This window comes from Oryza glaberrima, chromosome 12 (genome assembly GCF_000147395.1).
Source record: "Oryza glaberrima chromosome 12, OglaRS2, whole genome shotgun sequence".
Classification (NCBI taxonomy): Eukaryota; Viridiplantae; Streptophyta; class Magnoliopsida; order Poales; family Poaceae; genus Oryza; species Oryza glaberrima.
In genome coordinates this window covers 2,516,876-2,530,360 of record NC_068337.1, presented here as the reverse complement: position 1 = coordinate 2,530,360, position 13,485 = coordinate 2,516,876, and the positions used below count along the sequence as shown (strand labels likewise).

Here is a 13,485-nt window from a genome sequence, read left to right as displayed (position 1 = left end):
AGTAGCCCCTGAGACCTTTACAGTCGACGAAATAGTCTTCTTTCGTAATCCAAAACGATAATCCGAGTACACCGACTTCTTCCACCCTAATCTCCCGAGTACCAAAATCAAAAACTGTGAAGGTCTGAAAATAGAAAAAATCGGGTGCATCGACTAGATGCACCTAATTAGGTGTAGCCCCCGACTATGTGATTAGTTAAAAACTAAACATATAGTCAAGGTGCAAATAACATCCAACTGAGTGGTTTTACCACCGAATTATCCAAAATATCATACAACCAAGCTTATGCGACATTTAATAAAACATCCAGCCGACTGCTTTAGCTTTAATATACCAAAAATGGAAATATAAAGAGGCCCGAGTAAAAAATACTCTAAGGGTCCATAAATCAACACATATGACAAGAATCCGAGTAAAAACACTCAAAAAGATCCATCAAATGTAGTATAAATATGATAGTATGACAATTGATGAGTCTAAATAGCCTAGGCTATGACTCACGCCATAATCGAAATAAGCATATAACATGCCGAGAAAATGACTGTTCAAAAATCAGTCATCTCAACAAAACCCAAACAGCCTTTGCAGCCTAAAAAGGCTTACAAAAGTAGTATAACACTTTTCCGTCGGGCACCTTTTTATTTGCATCGTAGTAATTCCAATGAATTATCTAACTGCGTCAAAAAGGATTTTAACAGCATTGGGCCATACTGTTGTGAGCAAAAGTTGCCGAAGCAAAAAATGCCTAAGTCCCTAAGGATCACAACTTAGCCACGCCGGTAACAAAATTGGGCTGAAGTACTGTTTTAGGCCTAGGCCCATTAGTACTCCCAATACCCTAATAACACCAAAAGCCAAACGTCACTTCGTCTTCCCCGCCGAAACTCTCGCCACTTGCCCCATTCTCTGCTACAGTGCAAAGCCGCACCGGCGAAGCTAGCTAGGGTTCACCGATTCGCTCCAACCCATCCTCCAAAATTCCACAAAAACCTCCCACGCAACCACCGCATCAATCTCGCATCCATTCCTAGCCACATCTCGGATCAAATCACACCATCCAGTTCGTACCCATGGCGGAAGAGAGAGAAAGCTTTGAAAGTCAGTGGGCGCCCTCCGATGTAACGGAGGAGAACCTGAAAGAGATGGTGGCGCACGGCGTTCTTCCGGCAAAAGAGATCATCGGGTGGCATCCAGCGTACGGTGAAATGTTTCTGACCCCCGACACACACGAGGTGGTGGTATTCTCCCATTTCTTTTATGGCGGGTTTTCTCTTCTGACCTCAAATTTCTTCCGGGGGATTTTGGAGTTTTATGGGATCAGTTTGCATCACCTAAACCCCAACTCCATAGTCCACATCGCCAATTTTATCCATGCCTGCAAAGCTTTTCTAGGGATTAGGCCGCATTTCGCTTTATTCCGCCGCATCTTCTTCGTCAAACCCCAGCCAAACAAAAGCAAACCATGCGTAGTTGGGGGAGCAGGATTTCAACTGAGGGGAACCTTGAGCCAAAAATACTTCTCCATGCCTTTCAAAACTTCGAATAAGGGTTGGCATGCAAATTGGTTTTATGTGCAAAATCCCGAACCAGCTCTTCCCGAGTACTTCTGCCTTCCGCCAGTGTATCAAGATACTTGGAACTCACTTCCAATGGGAGATGAAGCTGCTCAAGCGCTTGCCTTGATGGGTCGTATGCTGAAGCTGAAGGAGCAGGGTCTGCAAGGGGAACAAATCACCCGGCATTTTATCAAGAGCCGGTTGGCCCCAATCAAGGAAAGATCTCGCATGGCCTTTGAATTCGACGGCAAGCATGACCCTAACCGTGAAGATCCAGAATCTCTCGAGTTCAAGATCATGAAGGAGAGAATGTACAAAATCTTCTCAAATTCCATCGTGGTCAGCTATTCACACTTACTGCCAGTCGTGCCATATAATGCCTTCAACCCTCCTCCACCGGTACGTATTATACACCTGAGCCTTTCTCAAAGCATGCTTTTATCTTCTGTAAGGTCGGCTGAAAACTTGTAATACCTTGCACAGGAATTCGCTTTGATGAAATCTGACCCTCCAATTGCTCAACGCTGCTCACCCCGTTGGAAGACTACCCAAGCCAATGGAGGGCCGAAAATCCGGTCTGTTGATCAACCTGACACTTCGAAGTCGACTAACCAATCTGACTCTCGTAAGAGAAAATTGGTTGTGAGTGACGATAAGGGCGATGATGCTGAAAAGGCTGGTAGCAAAGGGGTGACTGGAAAACAGCCAAGGCAAGCTAACCCGAAGAAGAAAACATCCAGTCGTCCCATACCAAAAATCAGGAAGTCATCCAAGTACAAGTCATTTAGCAATTTCTCCTGTATCGCTGACCATTCACCATTGAAGTAGTACTGATAGCATATCTCAAATTTGTAGGAAGCCATCTAACATAGATCCTTCTGGAAAAGACCCCGAGCCGACTGACACGGTGACGGGTCCTTCAAAAGAAACCGGGCCGACCGCCGAAGATCGCCCGAGTGATAATCAACCAGCAACGAGCCCCCGACTGGAAACCAGTCGGGTATAGAACAAAATAATGATATTCCGGAAGTAGAGGCTCAAGCTAACAACCCTCCTAAAAAGGATGCTAGCGCCGACCCAGGATCCAGCTCTCCTGTTAGGGTACAAGGGCCTGCTTGTCCCCAACCAAAATTTATAACAGGTACACAACTCTCCGAAATCTGCTTTGATCCGACAAACTTCCTTCAATTATCTCACCATTATTCATGAACGCATAAGGTCCAATGATCGGTGACGAAGAAGAGATCCTCCGGATACAATCGGCTGAAGATTCTCGCCCGCCCATATTAGTCAAGTGGTGGGATGACGAAATGCGGCCGCAGGGGATCGTAATAAATAAACAAAAAGAGTACGAGGAAGTATGTCTGCTAAAAAAGACACTCGGCCAAGCTACTCGCCTTGTAAATGTAAGTCTCCCTATACACGGCTTCAATCATCCTGTCGGCCACTTTGCTTAGATACGGATAAAGTTGTGGTGCAGAGAATCCATCTCAGGAATGAGGCGAAGACCGCAACTCTTGAAAAATTAGTTCCCCACCTTGGAACCCTTGAAGCAACCAGAGACCAGCTGCATGAAGCCAAAGAGCTTGCTAGGAAGACTGAACATGACCTTAGAGATCGGATCGCCGAGCTTCAAGACTCCAACTTTGAGCTGAGCGGTTCATCAAAAGGTAAATATCGTCTTTGTCTGACTTGTTTCATGTTGCTGTCCATGTGCAACTGACCAATGAAAAGCAATACAGTGCAAGCTTCCAAGATATCCGAGCTGGAGAAGCGAATCCAAGCTCTGGAGAAAGACAAGGCCGAATTGGCAAAACAGAGGGACTTGGCTCTGAAATATGTCGAAGGTACTGGTAGTCGAAACTTCAAAAACCACTCTCATCTTCATGCCCAGTCGTTAATGTGAATTTATTTGCGCAGATCGCAAAATCAAATCCCAGGCTCAGTTCGACGTCTTAGTTAACAAAATCAAGAAGCTTGAAGGAGCCAGAGATGAAGTCGCCAATATCACTACGCCACTTGTCCAGGCAATGTTTTTCAATAACAACAGTCCGAATTCACTTTGTGCTGTCGAAATCTTCGATAAGCTGAGAGCTGCTCCGGATACATATTTTAAGAACATCAAAGAAGCTGGGAGTATGGGAGCAGGCCTAGCGTTGGCGATGACCAAGTCCTTGTACCCGAGAATTGATATTGATGCTGTTGACGGCTTTGCAGACGGGACAAGTGAAGAGGCCGCCCTTGACCTCATCAGTGATGCGCAAAAAGCCGCTGACAAGATAGCCGCTGATGTAGTTGAAAGATTCCAGGACAACGATCTTAAGTCGACTGGGTCTGATAACTCTGATGATGAAAAAACTGAATCTAATTGATTGTGTATTCCGATGATAATGGTGATGATGATGATGGAGGCATAATTTGTACAATACTGATAAATTTATGCTGTGCTTGATGATTTAAACTTAGCTCCAGATTTCTTAAAAGTTTTTGTCAAACCTTATTGAGCCTAGAACCCGCAGAAGTTTATTAAAAACTTTCAGTCCTCATTGGCTAAGCCAAAAAATCAAACAAGGCAATGATAAATCAAGTAAGCAAATTGAATTGATAAAAATCACACTCCATTATTATTATAGTAGCCCCCGACTGGTAACTCAAGGAACAACTTGATGTTAGCAGTCAAGGAGGGAGATACAAAAGTAATGCCTAAGCATAAAAACGACGAAGATGTTCAATATTCCAAGAGTTGTCGATATGAGTACCGTCTTCACGCTTGAGTCAGTAGGAACCTAGCCGGGTGACTTCAGAAATTATGAACGGTCCTTCCCACAAGGGAGATAACTTGTGCCAATCCCGTGTAGTTTGAATTTTTCTCAGAACCAGGTCGCCGACTAAAAAAGCTCGTGATCGAACATTGCGATTGTGATAACAACGCATCCCTTGTAAGTACCGAGCCGACCGAATTAAGACTGCTTCACGGGCTTCTTCCAGTCGGTTGAGATCATCTACTCGGTCTTCTCCGTAGCGCTCCTCTCTGAAGTTACGAAATTGTAGAGATTCAAATTCCACCTCACTTGGCAACATCGCTTCTGCTCCATAGACTAGGAAAATCGGCGACTGGCCCGTAGCTCGACTAGGAGTGGTGCGTAGGGACCAAAGTACAGACGGCAGCTGTTCTACCCACTTGCCAGCATAGGGATGCAGTCGGTCGAAAACTCGTGCTTTTATTCCTTGAAGTACCATACCATGGGCGCGTTCGACTTGTCCATTGCTCATGGGGTGCGCTACGGAGGCATAACAAATCTTGATGCCGAAGTCCTCATAGAAGTCTTTAAATACTCCTCCAGTGAATTGAGTGCCGTTATCAGTGATGATCCGATTGGGTACCCCAAACCGGTGCACAATGTTGATGAAGAAATCTCTAGCCTTGTCTGCCGTGATTTTAATGACCGGTTTAGCTTCAATCCACTTGGAAAATTTGTTAACAGCTACAAAGAGATGAGTATAATCACTGACAGCCTTTTTAAACGGGCCAACCATGTCGAGCCTCCAAACCGCTAACGGCCAAGACAATAGGATGGTTTATAACTCCTGAGCCAGTAGATGAGTTTGTCGGGCGAAAAATTGACAACCCCCACATGTTTGCACAATTTTGTCAGCGTCGGACACAGCTGTGGACCAGAAAAAACCCTGCCGATAAGCCTTACCAACGATGGTTCGTGCAGCCGCATGATTGCCACAGATGCCTGAATGTATATCCTTTAGCAATTGTCTTCCCTCCTCCAAAGACACACAGCGTTGCAGGATTCCTGACGGACTTTTCTTGTATAGCTCGGTCTCATGTATGACATAAGGTCTGCTGCGCTTGGAGATCCGCTCGGCTTCGTCTTTATCTTGAGGGAGTTCCTGTTTGGTCAAAAATCTTATGAGGGACTCTCTCCAGTCAGCTTCAATCATGCTTACATCTTGAGTGTCCGTGGCCTCGATTATTTCTTTTCTTGGTACGGTTGGCTCATAAAGATGCTCAACGAACACGTCAGAAGGAGCTGCTTCTCGCTTTGAACCAAAATTAGCCAGTCTGTTGGCTGCCTCATTATTATGTCGAAGGACATGGGTTAGCTCAAGTCCAGCGAATTTATCTTCTAACTTGCGTACCTCCTGCCGATGAGCGGTCATGTTATCATCAAGGCAGGACCACTCTTTCATAACTTGATTAACAACCAACTGAGAATCTCCACGACGGGATCTAGACCCATTAACTTGTTAGGGGTTGTTTGTACTCTTGCTTTCTCTCGTTAAATGAAATTGGCAGAGCTCCTGCCCTTTCCCATAAAAAAAAGAATCTCCACGAACTATCAGACGCCGAATTCCCAAGGAGATCGCAATCCTTAGTCCATGAAGAAGCGCCTCATATTCCGCCACGTTATGTGACACAGAAAAATGTATCCACAATACGTAGCTCAACCTCTCTCCAGTCGGGGACATTAGAACAACCCCCGCTCCGGCGCCTGAAAGCCTCTTTGACCCGTCAAAATGCATAGTCCAATACTCCATCTTCTCTGCAGGCGTGTCTTCTTGGCACTCGGTCCACTCGGCGACGAAGTCGGCTAAAGCCTGGGACTTGATCGAAGTTCGCGGCTTGAAGGATATATCCAAAGACATCAACTTTAAGGCCCACTTTGCGATTCGCCCATTTGCTTCGCGATTATGAAGTATATCCCCGAGTGGAAACGATGTGACCACCGTGACCGAGTGACCTTGAAAATAGTGGGATAATTTCCTGACGGTGATTAGAACACCGTATAACAGCTTCTGAACTTGAGGATATCTTGTCTTGGAGTCGGCCAAAATCTCGCTAATGAAGTAAATTGGTCGTTAGACTTTTTGAACATGGCCTTCTTCTTCGCGCTCAACAACCAGGACTGTGCTTACAACCTGGGAAGTTGCCGACACGTATAACAACAGCGGCTCTTGCGGATGTGGTGAAGCTAAGACTGGTGGAGTAGTGAGAAGTTTTTTGAAGTCTTCAAAGGCTTTTTGTGCTTCGGGTCCCCACTGGAAATTATCGGTTTTCTTTAACAGCTTGAAGAAAGGCATCCCCCGCTTGCCGAGTCGTGAGACGAACCAGCTGAGCGCCGCCATGCAGCCAGTTAACTTTTGAACATCTTTCTGGGAGCTCGGCGGTTTCATGTTCAGGATGGCGTTGATTTTCTCCGGGTTGGCTTGTATGCCTCTATGGGACACCATAAATATAAGCAGCTTCCCTGACGGTACTCCGAAGATGCACTTTTCAGGGTTTAATTTCATCCTGATAGCACGGATGCTCGCAAAGGACTCTTCTAGATCCGTAATCAAATCATCCTTCTGCTTGGTCTTGACGACTACGTCATCCACATAAGCTTCAACGTTGCGGCCGATCTGAGTTGAAAAACATCTCTGGATCATGCGTTGATAAGTTGCTCCTGCGTTCTTTAATCCAAAAGGCATGGTGATGTAGCAGTAGGCCCCGAAGGGCGTGATGAATGAAGTCTTTAAGCAGTCGGATATCTTTAGTCGGATCTGATGATATCCTGAGTAGCAATCCAAAAAACTGAGTAGCTCACAGTCAGCCGTTGAGTCAACTACCTGGTCAATGCGAGGTAACCCAAAGGGATATTTGGGTCAAGATTTGTTGAGGTCGGTGTAATCAACACAGATGCACCATTGCCCCGTCTTCTTCCGAACCAGGACTGGGTTAGCCAGCCAGTCGGGGTGAAGGACTTCCTTGATGAAGCCTGCTGCTAACAGCTTGGTCAATTCCTCCTTGATCGCATCCTTCCTATCCTGTGCGAAACGGCGGAGTCGTTGCTTGATTGGTTTAGCGTCTTCCTTAACATGTAAAGAGTGCTCAATCACCTCTCTAGGAATACCAGGCATATCAGATGGATTCCATGCAAAGATATCTTTATTATTTTGAAGAAAGGTGATGAATGCGCTTTTCTATTTACAATCTAACTCAGTGCCTATTACAGCAGTCTTAGTAGGATCAAAGGGATCTAGAGGAATCTTCTTGGTCTTGGCGTCGTTTTCTCCGCTTTTTGGCATCTTGGTTGCAGGCACTTCTCCTTCGCTTGCTGTGGACGCAGCCAGTCGGATTTCTTCTCGGGCGAGCGTGATCTCGCGGGTCTGGGCCATCTCGCAGCTTTCCTTGTCACACGTGACGGCTTGCTTGATGTCACTCCGCAGGGATATGACTCCTCGGGGACCCAGCATCTTCATCATCATGTAGGTGTAGTGCGGGACGGCCATGAACTTGGCTAACGCCGGGCGTCCGAGCATGGCATGATACGCTGTTTCGAAATCAGCGACTTCGAAACAACTGTTCTCTGTGTGGAATTTCTCCCAAGTGCCGAAAGTAACCGGAAGAGTGATCTGGCCGAGTGGTGTAGCAGATAGCCCAGGGATGACTCCGTGAAAGGGCACATTACTCGGCTTTAATTCCGTGCAAGGGAACTGCATGTCGTCTAGAGTCTTGGCGAAAAGGATGTTGAGTGCACTGCCACCATCAATGAAGGATCTGCGAAGCTTGACGTTGCGAACCATTGGGTCTAGTACCAGGGGGTACCGCCCCGGGTGGACCACTTGGTCAGGATGATCCAAGCGGTCAAACTTAATTGTTGTCTCTGACCACCAAAGATATTGGGGCGTGTCAGGCTGAACAGCATTGATCTCCCGTTCGGTTAGCTTTTGCTTTCTCTTGGATTCATAAGCCAAGGGTCCACCAAAGATGTGGTTGAGTTCCTTGCGATGATCTTGAAAACCAGTCGGGGCATCATCTTCATCATCCTTCTTCTTTGACGTGCCTTGATCTCCGTTAGTGGTCTTGCGTGCGTTCTTGGCGTATTGTTCTGCAAACTGTTTGTAAACGAAGCAATCTTTGGCCGCGTGATTGGAATTTGGATGATGCGGACTTTGGGAGTTCATGATCTTGTCGAAGGTATTGACGCACGAACGTTGTCGGGAGGATGGTATAGTGGTTGCCACAAGTTCCTCAGGCTTACGCTTGCGATCCTTGTGATTGGTACTTCCACTCCCTCCTGTGGTCGGCGTATCTTTCTTCGGCTTCCAAGTGGTGCCCGATTGCTTGGATGCGGTGATGGCATCTTCGGCTTTTGCATACTTATTGGTTTTTTCGAACATCTGCTTGACCGTCCTGGGAGGCTTGCGTCCAAACTTGCCGACTAAGAGCTCGTGGCGAATGCCCTTGGTGAAGGCGGCGATGATGACGTCGTTGGTGATGTCGGAGATCTTGTTGCGTTGCTCGGAAAAGCGTCGGATGTAATCTCGAAGGGATTCTCCAGACTTCTGAACAACGTTGTAGAGGTCAAACTGTGTACCAGGGCGTTCAAAGGTACCCTAGAAGTTGGCGATGAAGTGGTCGCGAAGTTCCGCCCAAGATCTGATTGTGCCACAGGGTAACCCATGAAGCCAGGATCGGGCAGAGTCCGCTAGGGCCACAGGCAAATAGTTTGCCATGGCTTTGTTGTCTCCTCCTACTGCGCGAATTGCGAGACCGTAGACGGTGAGTCAAGACTCCGGGTTAGTGGTGCCGTCGTACTTCTCGATTCTAGTCGGCTTGAAGCCGGCTGGCCAATCCACTCGACGCAGGTCGCTTCTGAAGGCAGCAACTCCATCCACGTCATCGTCGTAGCGATCTGGTGAATGGTGGGGAACGTAGCCTCTTGCCGCACGACGCTGGTTGATAGTATCGCGAAGATCAACGGGGCGCCTGCGATGTGGGGAGCGAGGTCGTTCAACTACGCTCCCTGTGTCGTTCGGGAGGCGAGTGGACAGATCGCTCATCGTGACCCCTGCTCCTGCGACTGGATCCCGCGCCGACGATGATGAGGATTGGTTGGTGATAGTCTTGAGATCGAAGAGGGGGAACTCAGCTGCCAGTCGGCGTGCCGACGCTTGCAGAGTTAACCGGGACCGAGGCGGCAATCATGGTCTTGGTCTGGTTCAAGATATTGACGACGTGATTGGCTTGATTGAGTGCGTCTTCCTTGAGGACGGTGTCGAGGAGGGTGATCGCTGCAACCGCGTTCTGTTGAGGGGTGCGAAAAACCACCGTTCCCTCGATGTCTTGCTGCCCGATAAGTTCTCGTGCTCGTCGCCCGGCATCCAAGGTGCGCTGTCGCCGGTCCTCAGCCTCTTTTGCAGCCCGTTCGCGCTCCTGTTGCTCATGCTGTAACCGTTCTCGCTCTTGTGCTTGGCGCTCCTCTTCCAGTCGGCATCATTCGGCTTCCTGTTGCATGCGTTGTTCTTCCGCTTCTCGGGCTTTACGCTGTTCTTCCGTCTCGTTGTCAGCCATGAAGACGCCGAAGTAGAGAGCTGAAGTCGTCGGGGTTGCGGTAGTCGTAGCGGTAGCCGAAGTTGTCGTACTCAATGATCTTCGTTGGCCGTGAGTCGACGCCGGGGGAGCTGAGGTAGCCATCTAGTTGTTCCGTCGAAACCGTGCCGAGAGGCTGGAGTATGACGCCGACTTCCCTGGAGCTAGGCTGGGTCGGGGCCGAGGCCGGATCCCGCCTAGACCTACGGGGAGAAGACGCCCTTGTGGTGAAGACAGCAGCCAAATCATCGGGGAGTTTCATCAGGATTGGCGGATAGGCCCCATCGTCTTGATCGGGTCGTGTTGGAGTAGATTGGATCTCGTCCGAGTGGTTTGAAGCTAACTCGGTGGAGATGATCTTGGGGCAGATCTCGGCCGAGTTCGGGATACCGAACGGAGCGGAGATCTGGCCTCTTCCTGACTGGTTCGAATCTGAGTTGAGGAGAGAAATCTTGCCGAAGTCGTTGGTGATGAAGTCGAGGCTGCCGAACCGGAACGCCTGCCCGGGAGGGAAGACGAAGTCGTCGATGCCGGAGACGAAACCTATCGCACTAGTCGGCGAAGAACTTGACGCTACCCCTACCTGGTGCGCCAACTATCGAACCAAGATTTCGGCAATGCTAAAAGGGGGTGGCTATCAAGCTGGAAAAGTGGATGGGTTTAGAGACAAGGAATTTTATACAGGTTCAGGCCTTCTTAATCAAGAAGTAATACCCTACTCCTGTCCGGGGATTGATCCGCTGAGTGTATTATTGATCGTATGATCTAGGAGAAAATCGTGCCCCTAGAGGCACCCGGATCCCTCCTTATATAGGGGAAGGGGTCCGTATTACAAAGTACAGTCCATATCCCTAGCAAAATAGGTAGTTACAGATAAGATACAATCGTAACTGACTAGGATCCCGGGTATTTCCTTGACATACAAGTTTAGAACTTAACCCGGGTCCTTTTAAAGATATTTTATCTATACATGACACCCCATACCCAGTCGGACTATACATGCCGTGTAGGTATGGGGTATCCATAATCTCCACACTTATCTGCTTGAATCTTTGGAACAGAGACATTACATTTTTGTGATGCTAAATTAAGGTGTTGCAGCATGATCGAGCTAGATTACATCACCGAGATGAAGACGGTCAGCGTCACCGTCGTGAGGGCGTTCGACGTCGAGGTCGTCGGCGAGAATGGCCGGAGCGGCAGCGCCGCCACCGCGCCAAGATTCGTGCCGGGGCTCACCGCGTCCATCAGCAGTGGGCTCCCAGTGAAGATCAGACACGTTTAGACTTGCACACAGCTACACTACAATAGCAACCCTAAAAGTCTTTTTATATAAGTATTGCATTTAATATGCGTTGCCTATGTTGCCGTTGCTAGGATCAATTACAACACATACACAACCGTTGGTAATAAGTGGGAATAACCGTTGCTACTTAGCAACAATTTTAATAGGTTTCAACAATATCTATATATGTTGTTACTGTGAGAGATGAACAGTTTTATATAATCTTAGCAATAGATATAATAAAGTTGCTCTAACACGTACAAATATTGTAATTTGAGCTATCCCCTGTAGGTGGCCTTTGACCAATTATTTTGTTTGGCAAGAGACCCATGAACTCAAAGCATGCATAAGTGACAATAGCCCAATCAATCATGATAATTAATTTTAAATTAAAGATAGTATTTTGCATTACATAGACAATCATCAACATAATTCATGTCATTAAACCTTGTTCAGAACATTAATGAAGAAAATAGAATCTAAAATATATACATAAAACACATCTTGTTGCCACCATTCTCCACCTTGCAGCCATTATCATGGCGTGACATGTACAGGTGACCTAGTTAATTACGTACTGGCAGTCACGAAATTTCCCCCACATCATCATCCATTTATCTTGTCAACATATAATAGCGAAAAAAATTATAAGCATTGATGTGCATCTTGCATGAAAGTGTGTCTTTGTGTGACTGTGAGTCACCATTATCCTTTTTCTAAAACAAATGATATACTGGTGTCTTTGAGCTGAGATCAACCAAGAGGCTACTAGCTTAGCTAGAGAGAATGTTTGATTTGCTCCACACTTCTGAGTTCTGAGTGGATAGGAAGTCTCTTTTTGTATGATCCATTGCCTTTTGCTATTCAATAATTGGTTGATTGTACCATCCGAAAATCAAGTGGCGAATGGATTTCATTTGTCGAGTATAAATTTCTGCAGATTTTGCTGATGAATTTTTTCTATGAATCGATCAAATTAAAACTCTGTCGAAAACGCATCTTATTTGTTGAGCAGTGAGCACTACACATTGTCGCCAAAAAAAGAAGTCGAAAATTTTGCCGCCAACGCACTAGTAAAGCTTAAGGCCAGGTTCGTAGCTGTCGTGTGGACCCTGTATTAGTTGGGCCTCAACAGTATTGTGGGCTTGTGGCCTACGTGCGGGTCCATGATTTGCCTGGGCCGGACAGCACTGAGACTGACAAGCGGGCCTACTACAGTTGATCCGAATCATTCGTATCTGGCTTGTGATTGACACAGCCCATAATGATCTATATCAACAGTATCGTAAATTCAGCCATTTTTGTGATGCAACTTACTTATCTGCATGAATCTTTGGAACAGAGACATTACATTTTTGTGATGCTAAATTAAGGTGTTTCAGCATGATCGAGCACGAGCTAGACAACGATGATGCCAAGCAGCAGCGACACCATGGCGACAAGTAGAGAGGAGCTGAGATTTGCTGAAGACCTCGGCGCTGCGCCGTACGAGATAACGCCGGGTGTCATGATGACCGTCGGCGGGCCGCCGGAGCAGATGTTGATGCCCGGCGACGGCGCGCCGGGCGGCGCTGGCGCCAGAGACGGCGACGGCAACGTGTTGTTGCACCCGGCGCCGGCGTCCGTGACCCTGACCTGCAGCTTCATCCCGGCGGCGCAGCGCCCCTCCACGCCGTAGATGAAGTAGCGCCACCCGGCGGCGCCGTCGAGCCGGACGACGTCGTTGCCGGTCCGGAGCGCGGCGGAGACGGGGCTCGCCGCCGAGCAGGAGAGGTACCCGGCGCGGGTCACCTCCACGACGTCGTACGCCGACGCGTCGTACCTGAACACGAGCTGGTCGCCACGGCGGAGGTCGACAGTGGAAGCCCAGGCGGTGAGGTTGGTCTGCGTGTCCCACCCGCCGCCGGGCTCGCCGACGGTGTAGCTGGCGCCGGACGCGGCTCCGACGAACACGGTCGCCGCCGCCGCCATGACCACCGCGACCGCGGCGAGCAGAGACGACGCCATCGATCTTGAATGAATTAAGATGATGAGATATAATTTGCACTTGAGATTTGATGGTCGAGTAATTGTGCATGGAGGTGAATATATAGGGGTAGAAGAAATGGAGTGTATGTGCAAGCTAGTATGACCTGGTCTATTAGCTTAGCTTAATTAATTGGCGTTTGTTGGCATGATTAAACGTGTGGATCAAATTACATCATTAAGTATTCAAAGTTAATTTGTAGCAGGTGGCGCCTATAGTACACCAGTTCTAAGTTTTAAAATATACATA

General features: G+C 47.8%; 1 protein-coding gene across 1 annotated transcript; it reads right to left on the bottom strand.

The window, feature by feature from the left end:
- Positions 1 to 12,501: 12,501 nt before the first annotated feature.
- Positions 12,502 to 13,249, bottom strand: LOC127758046 (uclacyanin 1-like). The gene has a single exon (XM_052283665.1). The coding sequence runs from the start codon at positions 13,215 to 13,217 to the stop codon at positions 12,609 to 12,611; it is 609 nt and encodes a 202-aa protein (XP_052139625.1). The 5' UTR covers positions 13,218 to 13,249; the 3' UTR covers positions 12,502 to 12,608.
- Positions 13,250 to 13,485: the final 236 nt, after the last annotated feature.

Coding starts and splice junctions, on each gene's coding strand:
- LOC127758046 (XM_052283665.1), bottom strand. CDS start 13,217: ATGGCGTCGTCTCTGCTCGCCGCGGTCGCGGTGGTCATGGCGGCGGCG.